General features: G+C 41.9%; 1 protein-coding gene across 1 annotated transcript in view; it reads left to right on the top strand.

Annotated features, from left to right (window-relative positions):
• The window catches only part of LOC102824173 (two pore calcium channel protein 1-like), an 84,153-nt gene that overhangs the window by 42,335 nt on the left and 20,123 nt on the right, over positions 1 to 21,695 (top strand). Inside the window, exons 7-14 of the mRNA XM_006873544.1 lie at positions 2,907 to 2,989; positions 4,687 to 4,801; positions 7,910 to 8,038; positions 12,773 to 12,889; positions 12,980 to 13,098; positions 13,280 to 13,381; positions 15,373 to 15,499; positions 17,453 to 17,654. Coding sequence (XP_006873606.1) covers positions 2,907 to 2,989; positions 4,687 to 4,801; positions 7,910 to 8,038; positions 12,773 to 12,889; positions 12,980 to 13,098; positions 13,280 to 13,381; positions 15,373 to 15,499; positions 17,453 to 17,654 — 994 coding nt within the window. The remainder of the gene's footprint in view (positions 1 to 2,906; positions 2,990 to 4,686; positions 4,802 to 7,909; positions 8,039 to 12,772; positions 12,890 to 12,979; positions 13,099 to 13,279; positions 13,382 to 15,372; positions 15,500 to 17,452; positions 17,655 to 21,695) is intronic.

The raw sequence follows: 21,695 nt of genomic DNA, 5'->3' as shown, positions 1-21,695 counted from the left end.
TCCCTATGAGTGACTTGGTGGGTTCAAACCATTGACCTTTCTGTTATCAGTACAGTGCTTAATCACTGTGCCACCAGGGCTAGGGTCAAAATACTATGGGCTACAGATTAGGTTGCTATGCAACTCATGTTGTTGTTATTAAGTGCCGACTCATTGCAACCCCATTTAGGGTTTCTAAGGCTGTAGATCTTTGCAGTAGCAGAAAGATTTATCGCAGTCCAGTGCTTATCCTACAAGGCACTGCACTCCCACAACCCTGATTTAAGACAATTACTGAACCATGTGGAACTGGTTTGAAGCCCTAGTTGAAACTGCCAACCTTCTGGCTAGTAGCTGAGTGCTTAATCAGTGTGCCACCAAAGCTCCTAAAGGTCTATTGGAAGCTCCTGCATATTTAAACTCACAAGGACTAGTTTGAATGAGAAGGGGAAATTGTGAGGGAGTGACGTGGTGGTCCTTCTGTCTCTAAATGCCCAGAGTCTGAGTGATGTCTGATGGAGACAGTCCCCAGGACCTGGCTGTTTGTGGCATTGCTGGTTAGGGCTTTGCCACTCTGGGGAGAGGCTTGTGGGTGACACACCACAAATTTGAGTGTCCCTGAACATATTGCTTCACAAACTGTAAGCGTGTTAGTAGCATCTTTTTTTTAAAACTGGGACCAGCCATAGCCTTAAAAGGTTTTGCTTTAAAAACTTTTAAAAAAAGAAGAAAAATGTCAGTATCATCAGAGTCTTTGCTATCCCAGGAAGATATCTTAAAGGTGATTTTTTTCTTTTTGGTTAGTTTTTAAAAATTATGATCCATATATATGTAAGAAAACATTAAACTCACTATGTCGAGTTGATTCAGACTGATAGTGATGCTGTGGATCAGAAGAACTGATCCATAGGGTTTCTGGGACTAAATCTAGATCAGAGCAGACAGCATCATCTTTCTCCCATGGAGTGGCTGATGGCTTTGAACTGCCAACCTTGTAGTTAGCAGCCCCACACTTAACCCACTACACCATCAGGGCACCTTTTAGGGACATTATTATATTACTCTTATAGAATCAGAGGAATCCTGGTGCGGTGCTGCGGATTAATGTGCTAGACTGCAAGTTAGGTTTGAACCGCAAGGTTGGCAGTTGCAGCTCCCCCAGACGCTCCTTGGAAACCCTTACAGAGTTGGACGACTCCACGACACTTCACAACAATAGAATCAAAGTGTGAATGGTCAGTCAGAACACAAAGGTGCTAGGTGGTACTAGTCACAGGGAAATGCAAACTAAAATCACAAAACGCCTCTTTGGCTGATTGTATGTTGTTGTTGTTAAGTTCCAATTCATAGCAACCCTGTAGAGAGATTCTAAAGAGCTGCTCGTGGGTTTGAACCACCAACTTTGCAGTTTACAGTACAGTGCTTATCCTATAGTGCCACAGTATGACTGTATATTAGTAACCATTTAAAACTACCAGTGTTGGTGAGAGGCTGCAAAATGTGTCTGCCCATCTGCTATTTTGAGATACTACATACATAAATCATGCAACTTTTGGGTGGAGAGGAATATAAAAAGCACTTATCTTTCATCTAGAAATTACACTCTAACCTCCAACAACACTAATAGCACAGAGATATGCACATAATGCACACGTATAGAATTTAAAAAACAGTCAATGTAATTATATTAGAAATAAAAACCACCCAAATGACAAGGATGTGTTCAAAAGACCGAGGCAGGGCTATACGTACTGTCTTGGAAACAATTATTCAGAAAATGCTATGTGAAAGAGTAAGCTATGTACCACATGAAAACAAATTTATTATTTTTTTAAAATTAAGTGTACTTATATGCGTAGTCTACACTATAAAGGGGTTAGGTTGAAAAGTCCACAAGAAAGGCAATAATTTACTTATCAAAATCACCCTGGAAAATTCCTTAAACTGACCATCAAGTAGCCAATATATAATTTAGTGTATAGAATCTTATATATGTACGTAGAAATAGGTATCATTTGTTATTGTTATTATGTGCCTTTGATCAGTTCCAACTCTTAGCCACCCTGTATAGGGTTGAACCTCGACCTTGCATTTCAAACTGACCTTGCGGTCCAGTGCATTATCCTGCAGCACCACACCAGAACTCCATAGGGTTTCCAAGGAGTGGCTGGTGGGTTTGAACTGCCCACCTTGAGGTTAGAAGCCAGTGTTTATCCTATAGCACCATTTTGTTGTTAATGTTAAGTGCTTTCGAGTCGGTTCTGACCCATAGTGACCATGTATAGGGTTTCCAAGGAGCGGCTGGTGAGCTTGAGCCACTGACCTTGCAGTTCAAACCAACTTTGCAGTCAGTCCAGTGCATTAACCCACATTGCCACACGAGGACTTACATATCACTAAGTACACATATATGTTCTATTCGGTGCTTTCTTGTTTCCTTGTCCTCTTCTGAGAGCCTGCATTTGAATTCATGAAAGTTCAGTGTGCCCGTGGTCCATTCCCACTGTGACATTCATAAGGCCTAGGGAAATTTCTGCTGGTGTATATGTTATTGCTGTTGTTGGGTGTCGTTGAGTGGATTCTGTCTCATAGCGACCCTGTAAGACAAAGTTGAATGGCTCCATAGGGTTTCCAAGGCTGTCTACTTCATGGCAGACTGTCTCATTTTTCTTTACTAGAGTGACTAGTGGGTTTGAACTGTCAATCTTTCAACTAGCAGCCCAATGCTTAATCCACTGTACCATCAGGGTCCCTGGGAGGTATGTATACCATCCTGTTAACATTGGTTACCTCTGGAGGCAAGGTGATGGGAGGGGTGAAGGGAGTTACATATATCAAGCATAACTGGAAACATACTTATAAAGGAAAAGAAGAATATTTTCTCCTCTGACTGTTATTCTCCCTTTATTTTCTCCCATTGGGACCAGGACCTACTCCTGGCAGCTGCCTATGTTTCTGATGCCCAGTACAGCCGAAATGTGCCATTTGAAACATCACCTCAGACCATCAGGTAATTAAAGCATGAAACTGTCACATCAAGCCATCTGTCCTCTGTTGTTAAGTGCTATTGAGTCGGTTCCAACTCATAACGACCCTATATAGGATTTCAGAGGAATGGCTGCTGAGTTTGAGCAGCCAACCTTGTAGTTAGCAGTCTAACACTTATCCTACAGCACCACATCAGGACACAAGCATATAATAGTCTTGAATATATGCTGTCCTCTAGCATATGATAGCGTCCTGGTGTGGCACTATAAGATCAGCACTGAACTGCTAACTATAAGGTTGGTAGTTCAAACTCACCAGCCACTCCTTGAAAACCTTAAATCAGGTTTGCTATGAGTCAGAACTGACTCGATGGCATTTATCAACAACAGCAACAAGCATATAATATTCTTGAAGCTGAACTAAAATTGAAGACATTGGTTTAGTAAATATTTTGAGAAGTCTATAAGATATGGCATGTAGATCTGAATAATCCATTGACTTTTTTTTAAGTATGTTGTTTCACACATAGGGAAACAGTTAATAAATATATTGTGAACAGATACATGGGTAAATGAACAATAGCCAGCAGAGGAGATAGGGCATCCATGTAAAAATAAGCCATGATCTTTCCACCTAGAAATGGGGTTCCTCTTCATTCCACTGTTGTCAAGTTAATTCTGGCTCATGGAGATGCTGTAGGACAGAGTAAAACTGCTCCCATAGGGCTTCTAAGGTGATAATTCTTAGGGAAGTAGACTGTCAACTCCTTCTCTTGGTTTGAACCACTGACCTTTTGATGAGCAACTGAGCAACTTAATCACTGTGCCACCAGGACCTCTTATAAACACTTCCCACCTTTTTGTTGCCTTTTGATGTAATTCATACATTTGGTTTTTGTGTGGGAAGTCAGCTTGTTCTCTGTCATTCCTTAAGAGTTGACAAAGATTAAGGATTTGGCTCAGAATAAGGACAAAAACATCACATAGCGTACATACAATTGCTAACCCACAAGTTGGAGGTTCAAATTCACCAAGAGATGCCTTGAAGGAAAGGTCCGATGATCTACTTTAAAAAAAGACAACCACAGCCATTGAAAAAAAAATCATATGGAGCACAGTTCTATTCTGAAACACATGTGGTCACTATGAGTCGGGTTGGACTTGATGGGAACTGGCTACTATTATAGGGCTGAATGTCAGTGAATGAGGAACGAATGCCTCATCTATGGGCGATGACAAGCAAGTTTGGAGGGCTGCTTTCACTCTAGGAAGAGCACTACATGACTGCGAAATCCCTCTTTGTAGACGTTTTAAGATGGGTTGCCTTACATTTGAACGTCGCATTAGGTTATGCCATAAGCAATAGGTCATTTTAGCTAAAAGTTACTTTATGTAAGTCACTGTTTTAAGTCCTTCCAAAAAAAATATATATATATATATATATTTTTACTGTCACAACTGTCCTAGGAGGAAGATACCAATCCTAGCTTGGGAATGTCCAGATAATGTGCTTTGGGATATATGAATATTATTTATTTGATTATATTTTTCCCATTAGAAAAGTGTTTTGGAGCATATGCCCCCTGCTTTCAGGAATTTAAAGAAAATGTGACTAAAGCCATAAACTCTTTATTTTACCATTAGTCTTGTAATGAGATATTTTAGGGCTGTTTAACTCGTCTTCCTTGTTCATAACGTCCTTTATTGTTTTCCTCTCCAGACTTTACTATTTTTATAACCACTGGACAATGCGCATGGCCACAAACATCTTTATTTTTGTAGACCTTTCTCTTGCCCTGTTTGAGGAACCTGCATTGTTTCCACTACCTTTCTTGGTAAGCATTAACAATAAAATGGCTACCCAGACTTACCACAGATAAGTTGGGCCTCAAGCGGCTTTTGGTTTTGTTGTGTTTTTTTCCCCCCTTCAAATTTTAGCAAATATGAATATGATTTTATTTTGATTGCTAAATGTATTCTGCATGCTTGCTAAGGCAATGCTTTAATCATAAGTCATTTTTAATTGAGTGGAAGTTTTTGTTCTGTGCACATAAGCAAAAATTTGATAGAAAAAGTAGAAACTCTGTTTGAATGCAGGTTTATTTTATGCCAAGTAGACAGTGTTATGATGTAATTAATATGTGACTTGTGTGTGTCTGCCACCAGGTTTCCAGCTTTTTTACAGAGTCATAAGTCATTAGAATATTTATTGGTATTTAGTAGCTGATCAAAAGCAGTTTTGAGCAATGCAGCCAATAAACCAGCAATTCAGATGGCTCTGAATACTAAACAGTGACTCTTGGTTAATCACTGCTCTTGTCTCTTTGTCTTAATGGGTATATTATCTGCCAGGCTAAGGGCATCACTGCTCTTGTCTTGGCTAATCACTGCTCTTGTCTCTTTGTCTTAATGGGTATATTATCTGCCAGGTGTGTTCTTCTGAAGCTTCCTGGTGACCCTGTGAGATAAGTACTACTCTGGTCAGCCCGATTTTAACAGATGACGGAGCTGAGCCTTAGAAATGTTGTTTAACATGTAAAAGTCCACTCAGCAACAGGGGCAGAGTTAGGACAAGCCCAACTCTATCCAGTTTCAAAGCTTTTACTTTCTAGCTATAACATACCCTCTTTATTTTTCATGCTTTTGTTTCTGTCACTGTTTAACAAACCACTCCAAACTCAGATGCTTAAAATGGGGGTGACAAAACCATAGCCCCTGGGCCAAATCCAGCCACTGCCTGTTTTTGTACTGCCTGTAAGTATCCTCATCTAGGCTGGGCTGGGCTGGTGCACCCTCTACTACCAAGCCTGACAAAAGTGTTTAAGTTGGTGGATGCACAGCTCTGTTCTTCAGAATGTGTCTGCTGGGATAGTCACTGGGCTAGACGTCTTCTACCCAGAGAATTCATTAACTGTGAGTCTTCCTGGAAGTCTAGAAGGTAATCACTTCGGCAGCCCCCAATGAACCAACTTCTGGTCTTCACACCCTTGTGTAATGCCTGGGACTTAGGCATGAGATCGACTTTGGCTGATAGGACATCAGCAAATATGATGTAAGCAGAGGCTTGTCAGAACTTTCACACTGGGAAGCTCTTTCTTGGACACAGGCACCTTCTAGGAGAAGTCTAAGCCATGGGGTGGCTGTGTGGAAGAGAGCAGAGGCACACTGCCGCATAGCTCTAGCCACCTCACTCCCAGTCAACAGCCAGAGTACCTGCCAGCCACAGAAGAAAGCTCTACAGAGCTTCTAGACACCCATGAGCCGGAACCAACTTGACGGTTCATAATATCAACATCTAGACATCTGCTACCCCAGCTGTTGCCACATGAACAGAAAACCTGTCCAGATGAGACCATTCAACCCACGAAGTCATGGAGGATACTGAGAGGATACTGTAAAGGATACTTTATAGCAGCTGGAGGCTGGCAAATTTTCTCTGGAAAAGGTCAGTTAGTAAATACTTTAGGCTTTGCGAATCATGGCGTCTCTGTCATGATTACTCAGCTCTGTGGTTGTAGCTCAAAAGCAGCCAGAGGCCATCTCCATGAATGAACGTGACTGTGTTCCAACAAAACTTTACTGGCAGACAAAAATGTAAATTTCATGTAATTTTCACATGTCACAAATACACTTCTTTTGTTTTTTTCCAATCCTTTTAAAATACAAAAACTATCAAGTCAGTTCTGACCCATAGCGACCCTGTATAGGGTTTCCGAGGCTGTAAATCTTTATGGGAGCAGAAAGCCTCATCTTTCTCCCATGGAACAGCTGGTAGTTTCGAACTGCTGACCTTGAGGTTAGCTGCCCGATTCGTAACCACTACGCTACCAGAGCTCCTTTCACTAAATCACCATCCTCCCATCTTTTCCTAAGTTCCCACACTCCTTTCATTTGATGAGGAAAGTGCCCTTGTGAGTGAAGGTATGAACCATGTCTCAATATGGACCAGCCACTCTAAATTTGCCTCCAAATATGGAGGGGGCTGAGAGACTAAAGAATGAGGATGGCAGTTCCAGAAGTTCATTAAAGGGTTTACTAGATGGTCCATCAGTAGCAATGGCTCTGGCATACCAATGATTGTGAGGTTGGCCCAGGACCGGGCAGTGTTTCATTCTGTCATGCACAGTGTCACTATGAGTCAGTACCAACTCAGCAGTACCTAACAACAGACAGCCTCAGGCATCAGGAGAGCATACTGGAGTTTCTGTGCCTCTCAGTAGGAGGCAGGGGCTTTTATGGCCTTGGTGAATGAACAAAGGTGGCTCCACGCTAGGGCTCTAAGGTCACCCCAGCAGGTGTTACATAAGAATAATTTAGACAAGTGGAAGTGAGCTAGCAGAAAGCAAGAATGTAGCCATATTCAGCCTCTACAAGCATCATGACAGTCACAGCCAAGTCATGGACTGCACATCTCGCCTGGCAGGCAGTTTGAGCTGGTGTGCTGTCACTTATGGGGGGAGGACAGCCAGGACTTTACACTGTTTCTCAGTGGGCTCCGTTCTCTCCTCTAACAGGGCTTCAGTGGCTGTGATGGGGAGCTACCTGGCTATTAGAAAAGCTGAATGTGCAGATGTCTTATTCTGAATGTGAACACAGGGAGTTTAAGAGCTTGGAGGATGCCTTTCTCGGCTATCCCAGCTTTCCTCCTTTTCTGGGGAAATGCATTCTGGGTTATCTGTTGACCTATTCCGCTCCTCCCAGGAAGCCTTGCCAATAGAGATCATGGAAACTTGCCCCAGAGGGAGATTTCCTTTTAAGAGGATGAAACCACTCCAACCAGCAAAGAATTCTGCAGAAACGTTCAGCAAAATTAAGTGAGATGGCTAATTCTCAGAAGGTGCAGGGCAGGAAAGTCAGGGTGGCAGCAGAGAGAGGTACCAGAGACCTAACACTGAGCCTCCAAGTGGCAGGATATTTGACCAGACTCTGTTTTCTGTGTGCAGGCCACCTCCATAGTAGAAGTCCTCTGTCTGACTGCATTCTTTGGGAGACTTGTACATTTTGCAAAAGTGACTCCTCAAACGGTTTTCTGGAAGGATACAAAAAACATCTGCATCATGGTGACTATCGTGGTAAGTGTTCATTCTTGTGCCTTAAATCGTTTGTACTCAAAGGCAAAAACCACAAAGAAAAAAGACTTGGTGAACCTGATTTTTTTAAATCAACTGTATCACAGACTTTCACATAGCAAATACCATAACACAAACTCCAGCAAGCCACAAACTGCGGAATAAATATGGCCAGATATCCCAATGTGCACACATTAGCTATCAGAGATACTTTGAACGTTCAGGCAGTCCCCTGGTTTATGAAGATCTGATTTACCAGACATCTCCCGTTTGCTCTTTAATGTCATGTACATTTGCCTTCACTTTGAAAAGATGGAGCAAACCCCCTTCCGCAGCACAATCGCCTTCACTTGTTGCACTATCTGCTGCTGTTGTTTTTGAGTGCCGTCGAGTCGATCCCCACTCATAGCCACCCTGCATAGGGTTTTCGAGGTGCGGCTGGTGAATTTGAACCGCCGACCTTGCAGTCCAGCGCATTATCCCACAGAGCCACACCGGGACTCCTGTTACATGATGCGTAGCTTTCAACTATTGGAAAAAGCTTTGAGCCTTTTTTTCCACTAACCAAAGAGCCCACTGCTATTGAGTAGATTCGAACTCGTAGCATTTCTATAGGACAGAGTTGAATTGCTCAATAGGGTTTCCCAGACTACACATCTTTGTGGAAGTAGACTGCCTCATCTTTCTCCCACAGAGTGACTGCTGGATCTGAACCACCAACCTGTTGGTTGACAGTCCATCACTTAACCTACTGTGCCACCAGGCCTTCTTCTGGCATTAAACCCCAAACCAAACCTACTGCCATCGAGTTAATTCTGACTCACAGCAACCCTATAGAGGGTTTCTGAGACTATGTATCTTCACATGAGCAGATAGTCTCAGCTTTCTCCTGTGGCACAGAGGGTGGGTTTGAACTGATGACACCTAAGCCACAGTGCTACCAGGATTCCTTCTTGCTAAAATCACAAAATCCCACTGCTATTGAGCCAGTTGCAACTCACAATGACCCTGTGCAGGGGCTTCTGAGGCTGTAAATTTTTACGGGAACAGAAAGCCTCATCTTTTACCTGCAGAGCTGTTCGTGAGTTTGAACTGTTGACAGTTAGCAGTCCAGTTCTTATCCTACAGCACCACCAGGCATCATTTCTTGAACTGAAGTCAGGCTATATAAGAGCCATATACACCTGTTCCAATATAACTACAAATCTGAATTAAACTACAGATTTAATCTGATTATAACTACAAATCTGAATTAAAACTATAGATAACATTTAGAAGAATGGGACTTAGAGGCATAGGAACTGATCTTGTTCAGAACCCCAGGGCTTCCTGTAAAGAAAAAGGCAGAGTAGGAAACTAGTCTTTAAAAATATATATATGTAAAGACAATTCATTAAAGAAGAAATATAGAATGATATGAAAAATGTTTAACTTTACTTATTAAAAATATATTAAACCAACAATATACTATGTTTGCATATAAAACAACTTTAGCAAGATTGAGAGATAATAGACCTTTTTAATGCCCTATTTCAGAGTATTAGTATGGAGCTGTAGGATAAGCACTGGACCGCTAACTGCAAGGTTAGTAGTTCAAACTCACTAGATGCTCCTTGGAAACCCTTTGCAGGGTCTCTATGAATTGGGACTGACGGCATTTAATAATAATAACACCATTTAATAATATTAACACATTACTTGGGAGCCCTTAAGGTACCCTGTGACTCTGTAGCATACGCACTGTACTGCTCACCACAAAGTCAGCAGTAAATGTTCTGAATTTGGTTATTAGGCTAGATTTCCTGAAGAAAAAAACTCAAGCCTCATCTTGTACTATTGAAGGATTCTATGGACAAAAGACTGAGCTATGCAGGGAGCATCAAACGAAGATGGAAAAAATACACAGAGTCTCTGTACAAAAAGAAGTGGTCGGCATTCTAATGTGAATTGAGTGATAGTTTACATGGGGGAATATCAGTTTTGCATTTATCACTTCATTGCAATGATTACAATCTCCTCTGTGCATCATCATTCAACCGTATTTGCTTCTATTCCCTCTGTTTTTTTTGTTTTTTGTTTTTGTAGGGGGGATGGGGGGATGTACACAAAAACACTCAGGAACATATAATTATTTAAACAACCAAAGGACACATTCTGTAAGCCTGCCTCCTGGCCACCAACACCTGGCTGTGAGCACACATGAATCTAGAATCCTCAGCTGCTCTCTCTCTCCATGTACTCATCTCTGTCTCCATCTCTGGTGTTGCTGCTTCTCTGGAAGGGTCTCACATTCTGCTCGTGCTCTTCTCCCTTGATGGTCCTAGGGTTCTCAGTTCCTGGATTGTAAGATTAACTACTCCCCCATTTTTGTTACAAAACTTCTACATTTACAATTGTGACAGTTGCAATTAGTCATGATAACAATTACTATTGAGTCATAAGAATCATTCTCATCTCCTTTCACCAGACCCATCTAGACAAGATGAAAACTATTCAGTGGGGATTCTACCTTCCCCCACACACTCTTAAACTAAACTCTCTCTTGAAAACTTGTAAGCCAGTCACTTAGTGCCTTATCGCCCCCTCATTTTAGGTAGCCAATGTCTAAGTTGTCAGTCTCTACCGACCTTGTATACAGAGGGGATAGGAATGATCTTGGATGTGAAGACTCCTTCTCTCTCAAATGTTATTTTGAGCTACTACATCCATAGCATAGGTCAAGTTCATCAAATTGTAGCTATTTACACTTGTTTCCTTTTTGGGACATTTTTGTGTTTCTCCCCTCACTTCATATCAGCTGGGCACTTTGCTGTCAGTTCCAGCCCTCTGTGGCTATGTGTTTGTCCATGGATTCAGGAGTCCCCAGGTCTCACCACACTTCAGACCAGCCAACCCTTCCTCTTTTCTCTCACATCTCCAGGTCAACAGGAGTCTATGGAACGTGGTTGAACTCAGCCCATTTCTACATTGCTGCCTTTCCCCCTCTTCCACTCACCAGTAGACCAATGTGGTCGCCAGCAAGCTTACATGCCTGTTCATATGTTCCCTTTCAGTTTCATTCTTGGAGGAGGATTTGTCCTGAAGGGATTGATTCCTTGCCTTGATGGCTCCCTAACGAACAACTTGCTTGTTCTTGTAGTAGCCAATCAGACTGCCATTTTTGTTTTGGGTTTTTCCTGCTGTTCTTTCAAGAAGTATCTTCTGTTCCTCTAGCTATTCCAGACTGGTCTGCTTGTCTTTTCAAGTGGGAATGGCCCACCTCAGAAGGTTCTGGATGGGTACTTGTGCTTTATTGACTGTTCAAAGGCTAGATGGACCATCGAAAACTATAGATAACATTTAGAAGAATGGGAATTCCAGACCACTTAATAATTGTGCTCCTGTTAAATTTGTACATAGACCAAGAGTTAGTAGTTCAAACAAAACAAGGAAACACTGAATGGTGTTAAATCAGGAAAGGTATGAGCCAGGGTTATAGCCTTTCACCATACTTATCCAATCTGCATGCAGAGCACATAATCTGAGAAGCTGGACTATATGAAAAAGAATAGGGCATCAGGATTGGATGAAGGTTCATTAGTAGCCTGAGATATGCATATGCAGAAGACACAACCTTGCTTGCTGAAAGCAAAGAGTACTTGAGGCACTTGCTGATGAAGATCAAAGAATACAACGTTGGTGTATAGATTGCAATTCAATGGAAAGGAATAAAAGTCAGCACAACTGGACTAGTAAACAACATCATGATAAACAGAGAAAAGATTGAAATTTTCAGGGATTTCATTTTATGGACTCACAATCAATTCTCATGGAAGCAATAGTCAAGAAATCAAAGGACATTATCACATTGGGCAAATCTGCTGCAAAAAAACTTTTTAAAGTGTTAAAGAGCAAAGATGTTACTTTGAAGACTAAAGTGCTCCTGACCAAAGCCATGATATTTTCAATTACCTCATATGCATGTGAAAGCTGGACAATGAATAAAGAAGACTGTAGAAGAATTGATGTATTTGAATTATGGTGTTGGAGAAGAATATTGAAAGAATCATAGACTAGAAGAACAAACAACAGTGAGTGGGCTCAAACGTAACAATAATTGTGAGGATGGCACAGAACTGGGCAGTGTTCTGTCCTGTTGTGAGTAGGGTTACTACGAATCCAAGCCAACTCAACGGCACATAACAACAACCACAATGTGCAAGCAGGTAGCAGTGTGGTTAGTAGCAAGGGCTCTGTCATCAGCCTTCCAGGGTTCTAGCCATATCTGCTCCTTAATAGCTGTGTGACCAGTAGTTAGGTGCTTACCTTCTCTGTGCTCAGTCTTCCCCATCTAGAGAAAGTTTGGTTAGGAATAGTGCCTACCTTGTGGATACAATGAAATAATCCATGGAAGATGTTTGTTATATGACAAACGTAGTAGACACTCAAATATTAGCTGCTATTAATGTTACATGTGGAGTCGGAGTGTGGCGCTGTAGGATAAGCACTGTACCACAAGGTCAGTTTGACCTGCAATGTCTGTGGTTCAAATTCACCATCTGCTCCTTGGAAACCTTATACAGGGTCACTATGAGTCAGAATCAACTCCACGACACTTAAAAACAGTGTTACATGTGTATTACAAAATTGAGATTTTTTGATTATAAAACTTGTTTTTTCACATAACCTATTGTGATGCTTCTTCTGGGAATGTAAAACACAGCATCTCTGCTTCTGTCCTTTAACTGTCTCTCACAGCTGACCTTGATTGATCTGATTGTCTATGGATCCCTGGAAGCTGTTAGCATTCACAGTGTTAGATGGTCGAGGGCCTTAAGGCCAGTCTTCCTAATTAACTTCCCTGAAAGTCGGCAGGTAAGGAAACAATTGAAAGTTGGTGGTATTTAGGTTTTGGCAGAAAATTAGCTGATTTCTTGTAAATGAAATTAAACTTTGTCTTTGCAGATCCGAAGAGCTTTCCGGAGCATCCGGAATACTCTGCCGGATATCCTCTATGTCTTCCTCTTATTTATATTCAATATGCTGATCTTCTCCCTCATGGCCTTGAAGCTCTTTGGGAATAGGTGAGCATAAGTCTCTGCAAGTTTCCTGTATTTGGTTTAAGCCTGCTGGATCTGTCGCCGGAAGCAATCTTCCTTGTTTAAATACTCCAAGAGTATTTTTGAAAGGGGAGAAGTGTACCAGAAACCACAGCCTAATTTATGTGCATGAGTTTTTGACTGTGTGTTTTTGGTTCCTCCTTAGGGGTCTTAAGACAGTGGAAGGATCACCATACTTTACAAACATCCTGGAGATAGCTTTTGAGCTCTACGTGCTGGTGACTACTGCAAACAGCCCTGACGTCATGTACTTCATGTTCCAGCGTCTTGTGCATAGGCTTCACTTTAGCAGAATTCACTTTATTCACTAGCAGGGCTGAAAGAGAAAAATAGAAATGTTCTTTTAATTCATGTTTATTGTAAAAGAAAAAATTGAAGAGTAGAAAATGTTTGTGCTAGTTTCATAGAGAGAGAGAGAAAGAGAGAGAGAGAGAGAGAGAGAGAGAGAATGTCTTGGTGTGGAGCTGTGGCTTAATGCGCCAGACTGCAAAACCATTTGAACTGCAAGGTTGGCGGTTAAAGTTCACCAGCTGCTCCTTGGAAACCCTATACAGGGTCGCTATGGGTTGGAACTGACTCGATGGCACTTAACAACAATAACAACAGATCACCAGGCTTTTCTTCTTAGGCAACTCTGGGTGGACTCGGACCTCCAACTTTTTCATTTAGTAACTGAGCACATTAACTATTTGCATGATGCAGGGACTCCACACTAATGATAGCCTATCCTTTCTATTTAAAATTAAATTTCAGTGAATTCTTTAAAAATTGAAAGCAGCAGGAGACATCTTTTGAGGGACAATTCTTAAATATTTAAGCCTACTTCCTACTGTAGGATTGTCTTTGAGTTTTCAGTTTCAGTACCAAAGCCATGTTTTGTGAGGAAACTGACCATTTCTCTCCTAAGCATTGAAGTGGTTTACTGAGTAAATGAAACAGGGAAGAAATGTAAAGATTTGTAGTTGTCTCAAATCTTGCCCAGTGTCTTTGCCCCCACATGTCAATTCTTTGCATGTGTGGGCATTGCTTAGCACATTATGTTGTTGCTCCTAACATCACTGTGGATTGAGCTTGTTGATGGGGACACACTAGGAAACTGTATAGAGTAGATCGCTCTTCAGGTTTAGAGTGCAGTCAGAGCTCTAACTGACACTAACTCCCGTCCCATCTAATCATGCACATCTGAGGAGGGGTAGTGTGGGGTCCTGGTGTGGTGCAGTAGGATAAGCACTGGATTAGAAGCTCAAACCCACTAGCCTCTCCTCAGAAACCCTCTACAGGGTCGGTGTCTGTCAAATCTGACTTCACAGCACTTAACACAACAGCTTATATGTAAGTCCACAGGTAGCACAGAAGGTTTGCACTCAACTATTAACCTAAAGGTTGGCAGTTTGAACTCACCCAGTGGCTCCACAGAAGAAAGGCCTGGCAGTCTCCTCCCATAAAGATTACAGCCAAGAAAAGCCCATGGAGCAGTGGGGAGGCCCTGAGTCAGAGTGGACTCGGTGGTATTGAGTTAGGGTTTTTGTTTTTCTTTATGTATAGGATCCTCAAACCCACTTACTTTTGGTCTTTGCCCACTCTCAGACATGACCCTGGCAAAAGTATAAACCAGGTGAAATCCTCACCCTCCTTGGGTTCCCTTGAGTCTGTCCCTCAGACCTGGTCCTGCCAGCTATGCCAACATACCCACCTGCAAGAAAAGCAGTTTCCATGAAGGTGGAGTGAGCGCATCCTGATTTATGCTTCTTGTCCTGATGTGATTATTGGCAGTGCCCTCTCATTCTCATTATCTGTGGGTGGGAAAGTATCTGGCCTCTGCCAAAGCAGGCTGGTGCTCTGAGCAGCTTTGAGTGTAAATTGAAGGCTCACTTCCAACTCCCTCTGTAACTGTGGCTAAGCCATTCCCCTTCTAGGCCTTGATTCAGGGAAATCTAGGGTGGAGATTAGATTGGGAGGCTCCCAAGGTCCCACCTGCTTTGAAATTTGGCACCTCTATGAGGCACTAAGAAAATCAGTAGGGCAGACTTGGAGCTGAGCTGTTTAGCATTAGAGTTGGTGAAGCTTTGAGGCCTCAGTATAGTACAGTTTATATTGAGTAGATGGAGAGTAGATTGTACTGCGTGCAGGAGAGAGAGTGAGTGAAGTTTTCCTGGCGCCTCAGGTACATAGACTGTGCTTTATATGTATGCAGGAAATAGGGTATGAAAACCATGAAACATAATTATTTCCTTTTAGGATGCCTGCCTATAACTTCAATTGGTGGTATTCTCTGTACTTTATAACATACATCATCATCAATACCTACATCTTCATGTCCGTCTTCCTGGCCGTCGTGTACAACAATTATAGGAAGCACTTAAAGGTATCGTGTGTGAGCTGGGGTGGGAGTGGGGGGCAGGAACCTGGGATGGGCACAACAGTAGGGAGAGAAGGCAGGCAAATGAATTTGCTAAGTATTTTAATGTGTCCTTTATTGATTTATTCAGGTGGGTCTGGAGGTTTGCTTGCTGTCTTGGTCCCTTCTGCTAAGCGGGGCAGTTCTTTACCTGCCTTTGTGATGGCTCTGACAATGTGTCTGAACAGATACTGAAGGGCAGCGAATTTAACCAGGGCATGGACTCCTTTATGTGCAATGTTACATCTTACTCTTAACTCATCAAATAGCTCCTGGCTCCTTGAAGCATTTTGTGTATGATTGATGGCTCCTTTTCTCCCTCAAACAGAAGTAGACTCTTCTTAAAACCAGAGTCTGTATCCTGCCACCTGTCTGTCTGATTTGTGTTTGGAGAGTTCCTGGACATGTGGAACAGGGAGAAGTTTTTGAATACCTGGAGTAAAAGGATGTTTTATTTGCATTCTGGTATTCACTGGGACACCTCAGATATCTCATCTGCCCCTCCTCCACTGCTACCCACGCACACAGATCTCTGGGTGGCTGTTCCTTGTATTGTAAAACTGGTTGTATGGAGACACCTTTCTCCTAAGGGTGATTGTCCTTAAGGAAAGGCATAAGTCAGAGGTTTTGAGCCTTAAGCCTCTTACTTCTTTTGGTTTTTCATTGCTTAGAGGTGATCACACCAGGGGACAAGTAGAAGGAAATGTAAATGTTTGCAGCTAAGGAGAAGCAGGTGCTGGGGCAGAGTTTGAGATCTGGCCAAACTGGCCTTTGAAGGGGTCTGGCTTTTCCCAGGCCATCAGGAAGGAATCTGTGCACTATGGAACCTTAGCTTCTCCTGACCCTGAGGCCGGGCTTCCTAGAGGGCCTGCTGCTTCTCACTTCCTCCTTCTGGGTGGAAAGCTGCTGTCCCAAGTGTCTGCCTCTGTCTCACTGAGGCACAGAACTAATACTCTGTCCACACCTCTCTCCACAAAGAGACATGGGCCAGTCAGCAAATATATTAAAACCAGCTTCTGGTCCAGGCCCCATGCACGTTCCTAAGGATTCAGGGATAATTATGGCATGGTATAGCTGTATAACCAAGTAAGTGATGGTGATGTAAGTATCTCTCACATACAGGGAGCACCAGGGGCAGGCATGAAGGTGGGAGAATGGACTATAATGTGAGGAGGGCTGTTGGCCTCTCTCTCCTTCTGGAAGGTTGCATATGGTCAGGTCAGATGGAGTGCCAGGCAGCCCCAGCTGTTCTTCCTGCCCTGGACTACTTCTTTCTGGACCACTTCTAGCCTGGTTTCACTTCCCTGACCTGCCTTTTCCTTTCTCTTTCATGATTTACTTACTGGTGGATCTGCCTTCTCTCTCCCCCTTGCTCTTTTTCTCTTGTCAGCAGCATGCCTGATTTCCATCCTTTCTGGAATTTCTCCTTCCCGAGTGGAGCTAGGAGCTGTCTGCCTCCTATAGTTCTTGGTTTTCACCACAGATTTCCTTCATGTGCTCCCACATCTGAATTTGGTAAGACGAGCTCTGTTGAAGCAGAGAGGGGTTAGTTAAGCAAATCTATTGGGGAGGGATTATGTATCTTAAGGAGCTCTGGTAGCATAGTGGTTACGAGTTGGGCTTCCAACCTCAAGGTCAGCAATTCAAAACTACCAACAGTTCTGTGGCAGAAAGATGAGGTGTTCTGCTCCTGTAAAGATTTACAGCCTTGGAAACCCTGTGCAGAGTCACTATAAGTCGGAACCGAATCCACAGTACTTACCACCAACAACAATATATCTTGTTTGCTAGCAGACTCAGTAGTGATTTCTTTTTGGCTTGTCAATGACCTTGAAATGTTTAGGGTAAAGAAATGAGTCTTTCTTAAGTCTTTCTCTTAAAAAATCAAAATCCTGGTTTTTGCTTTTTTTTTTTTTTAAGAATGAGATCCGCAAGCTGGTTTACCTGAAACGTTATAAGATGATAGAGGCTTTCAACATCTTGAAAGTCGAGGTGGGCACAGAGTTTGTGGTCAAGGAGGCTGAGTGGAAGCAGCTGGCAAAGGTCGTGGTGCCAGACATCAGCAGTTCCCACCTGGAGCTCCTGTTGAGGATCTCTGATGAGGAACAGAAGGGGCACGTGGGTAAGAAACCTTGGCCTGTCATGGTCCTCTCTTCCATGTGTTCAAAAGAGTTGGGTCCTACAAGTTATGGGTAAAACCAAAACCAAAATCCAAGTCAGTTGTTGTCAAGTTGGTCTGACGCATGGTGTGACGTGTGTATGTCAGACTAGATTTGTGTTCTGTAGGGTTTTCAGTGGCTGAATTTTGGGAAGGAGATCACTTGGCCTCTCTTTTGAGGCACCTCTGGGTAGCCTTATAGCTGCAACCTCTTAGCTAGCAGAGGTATGGGGTTTTGTTTGTAAGTTTTCTTAAATGATCAAATGAAAACTGTATGTTGGTGCTTCCTATTGGCAATTAGTAGCATTGCTCTAGAACATCAGGCGGGGGTGGGTGGGAGGTGGTGTTAGGGACTTGGGTTCTGCTTGAGTGCTCCTGCTCCTAAGAAGTAGGAGTCTTTCTCTTAAAAAAAATCAGATATTCCCAAGCTGGTCAGTCTGTTTTACTACTACCTCTGACTTGGACTGTGAGAACACTGAAAAATCTCTGGGGCTTTTCAAACTTTTTTCACAGCTTGTTCTATAAAGTATATTCCTTGATTGTTCTTAAAGAATGAGCTGTTCCAAAGCCAGCAATGAGAGACTTTAGGAGCCTTTCTCAGTCACTGTGTCATCTTTATATTTGAGCATCTTCTACTTGCCCAGAAAAGACAATATTTCTTTCTTTATAAAATCAATCAAACTATTGATAATTCCACCTAACTGGGAGCATGAGCTGCTCTCAGTGTTTGGACAGCTTTTCTCATGATGTGGGCCTGACCACAGAGCAGTTCTCATAATCTTGTTTTGCTGTGTAGGACAAATTTGGAGCGTACCAAACACATCTGCGTATTCTTGGAAGCTCCCCTTCCCCTTATTTGTATGAGTTTACCATTGTGTGGATCACATAAGCAAGAGGTAAGAGTGATTCTTTGGTATTAACGCACCTCTCTCTGGAGTATGACAGTGAAGATCTGGCTATAAAAGACACCTGCCAGTCTGCAGTAGTTCTTTTCTGATGCGGACTCTGATCCTGCTCAGGGTCACATCTCAAAGAGTTGTCAAAGGAGGCTGAATGAGACATGGCTATGCCATAGAACGTTGTCCTACGGGCCAAGACTACCGGCAGCAGGAAACAGTGTGAGGACTATTCAACACGTAAGCTCCTTCAGAAGCAAGAGACCTCATTGTTTTCACAGTGGTCCAAGTGAGCCCCTCAGGTAGGAAGGCACTCAAAATACGACTAGGGGAGAGCTGCAGTCTCAAAGTAGAGTCAACCTTATGATATGGATAGAGAAAGCTTTGGGGACCTTCATTTGCTGATGGGGCACAAGTCAAAATGAGGAGAAACAACTGAAAACATCCATTAATAATCAGAATGTAGACTGTACAAAGAATGAATATGGGAAAATTATAAGTCATCAAAAATGAAGTGGAACACATAAATATTGATATACTAGGTGTTAGTGAGCTGAAATGGATCTGACAGTCACATGGTTTATTATGCTGGGAATGACAAATTCTAGAGGAATGGTGTCTACATTCACTGGCGTACAGACCATTTAAAAATCTGCCTTGAAGTATAATGTTGCCTGTGATAGGATAATATCCATGTGCCTATAAGGAAGACTAATGAATACAATTATTATTCAAATTTACACACCAACTACCAAGTCAATGATAAATTGAAAAATGCTACAAAATTCTACCAACTTCTTTAGTCTAAAAGTAATGAAACATGCAATCGAGATACATAGATTGTGAAAGTTGGAAACAAGGAGGAAGGATCCATAGTTGGAAAATATGACGCTGGAGATCACATGGTAGAATTTTTCAAGACCAATGACTTTTTATTGCAAATACTTTTTTAATACCCAACAACGTAAGTAGTGACTATATGTGTGGACCTCACCAGATGGAATGCACAGGAATCAAATTGACTACCTCTGTGGGAAGAGATGGTAGAAACTCAATATCATCAGCTAAAACAAGACCTGGAGCCGACAGACTCATATGCAAGTTAAGGCTAAAGTTGCAGAAATGTAAAACAAGTTCATGAGAGCCAAAATATGATCCTGAATTTAGAGATCATCTCAAGAACAGATTTGCTGCGTTAGACACTAATGACTGAAGACCAGAAGAGTTATGGAATGACATCAAGAACATCATACACAAAGAAAGCAAAAGACATTAAAAAGACAGAAAGCAAAGACTAAAATGGTTATCAGAAAATAGTCCGAAACTTGCTCTTGAGTGTAAAGAAGCTAAAGTGAATGGAAGAAGGGAGGAAGTAAAAGAGCTGACAGAAAATTTCAAAGGGCAGCTCAAGAAGACAAAATAAAGTGATATAGTGAAATGTACCAAGACCTGGAGTTAGAAAACCGAAAGGGAAGTATGAACTCAGCATTTCTCAAGCTGAAAGAACTTAAGAAAAAATTCAAACCTTAAGGATTCTATGGACAAACTACTGAATGATGCAGGAAGCATCAAAAGAAGATGGAAGAAATATATAGAATCTCTGTACCAAAAAGAATTGGTCAGTGTTCAACCCTTCTAGGAGATTGTATATGATCAAGAACTGATAATATTGAGGGAAAAAGTTCAATGGCATTAGTGGGAAATGAATCTCCAGGAATTGACAGAATATCAATTGAAGTGTTTCAACAAATTGATGCAGTGCTGGAAGCACTCACTCGTCTATGCCAAGAAATCTGAAAGACAGCTATCTGGTTAACTGACTGGAAGAGATCTATATTTGTGCCCAGAATGTGGAAATTATTGAACAATATCATTACCATCACATGTAAGTAAAATTTCGATAAAGTTTTTTTCAAACTGGTTGCAGCAAATACATCAAAAGGGAGAGGACAGAAATTCAAGCCAGATTCAGAAGAGCGAGGGATATCTGATGGATCTTGGATAAAAGTATAGAATACCAAAAAGATGTTTACTTGTGTTTTATTGACTATGCAAAGGCATTCACCTGTGTAGATCATAACAAACTTTGGATAACATTTCAAAGAGTAGGAATTCCAGAACACTTACTTGTGCTCATGTGGAAACTGTAAGTAGACCAAGAGGCAGTCATTAGACCAGAATAAGGAGATACTGTCTAGTTTGAAAGGTGTGTGTCAATGTTGTATCGTTTCACCATACGTATTCAATTTGTATGCCGAGCAAATAATCTGAGAAACTGTATTAGATGAGTCAGGATCTGAGAAAGGCTCGTTAATAATCTGTGATATGCAGATGGCATAACCTTACAAGCTGAGCGCAAGGAAGACCTTGGAGCAGTTAGTAATGAAGATCAAAGAATACAACTCAAGGTAAAGAAATCCTTACAAATGGATCAATAGACATCATGATTAAAGAAAAAAGATTGAGGTTGTCAAGGATTTCATTTTACTTGGATCCACAATCTATGCTCATGGAAGCAGCAATCAAGAAATCAAAGAACATACTGACTGCATTGGGGAAACCTGCTGCAAAAGACCTCCTTAAAGTGTTAAAGAGCAAAGATGTCACTTTGAAGGTACACTAAGGTGTACCTGACCCAAGCCATGGTACTGTAAATCGCCTCATATGCATCTGAAAGAGAAGGCATTCATTGCCTGGACAATGACTAAGGAAGACTAGAGAAGAATTTATGCCTTTGAATTGTGTTGACAAAGAATACTGAAAGTACCATGGACTGCCTGAAGAACAAGCAAATCTGTTTTTGAAGAAGTTACAGCCAGAATGCTCCTTAGAAGTGAGGATGGAGACACTTCATCTCATGTACTTTGGGCATATTTTCAGGAGAGACCTGAAAAAGGACATAATGCTTGGTAAGGTACAGGAACAGAGAAAAAGAGGAAGACCCTCAACAAGATGGACTGACATAGTGTCTGCAACAACGTGCTCAAACATTGTAACAACTGTATGTTGCTATGAGTCATACAGAGTCTTGGTGTGGCATTGTGGGCTAATGTGCTGGACTGCAAGGTCAGTTTGAATTACAAGGTCAGTGATTCAAACTCACCAGCTG

Source organism: Chrysochloris asiatica, unplaced genomic scaffold (genome assembly GCF_000296735.1).
Source record: "Chrysochloris asiatica unplaced genomic scaffold, ChrAsi1.0 scaffold00245, whole genome shotgun sequence".
Lineage (NCBI taxonomy): Eukaryota > Metazoa > Chordata > Mammalia > Afrosoricida > Chrysochloridae > Chrysochloris > Chrysochloris asiatica.
Note: the sequence above shows the minus strand (reverse complement) of the source record. Positions and strands in the feature narration are given on the sequence as shown.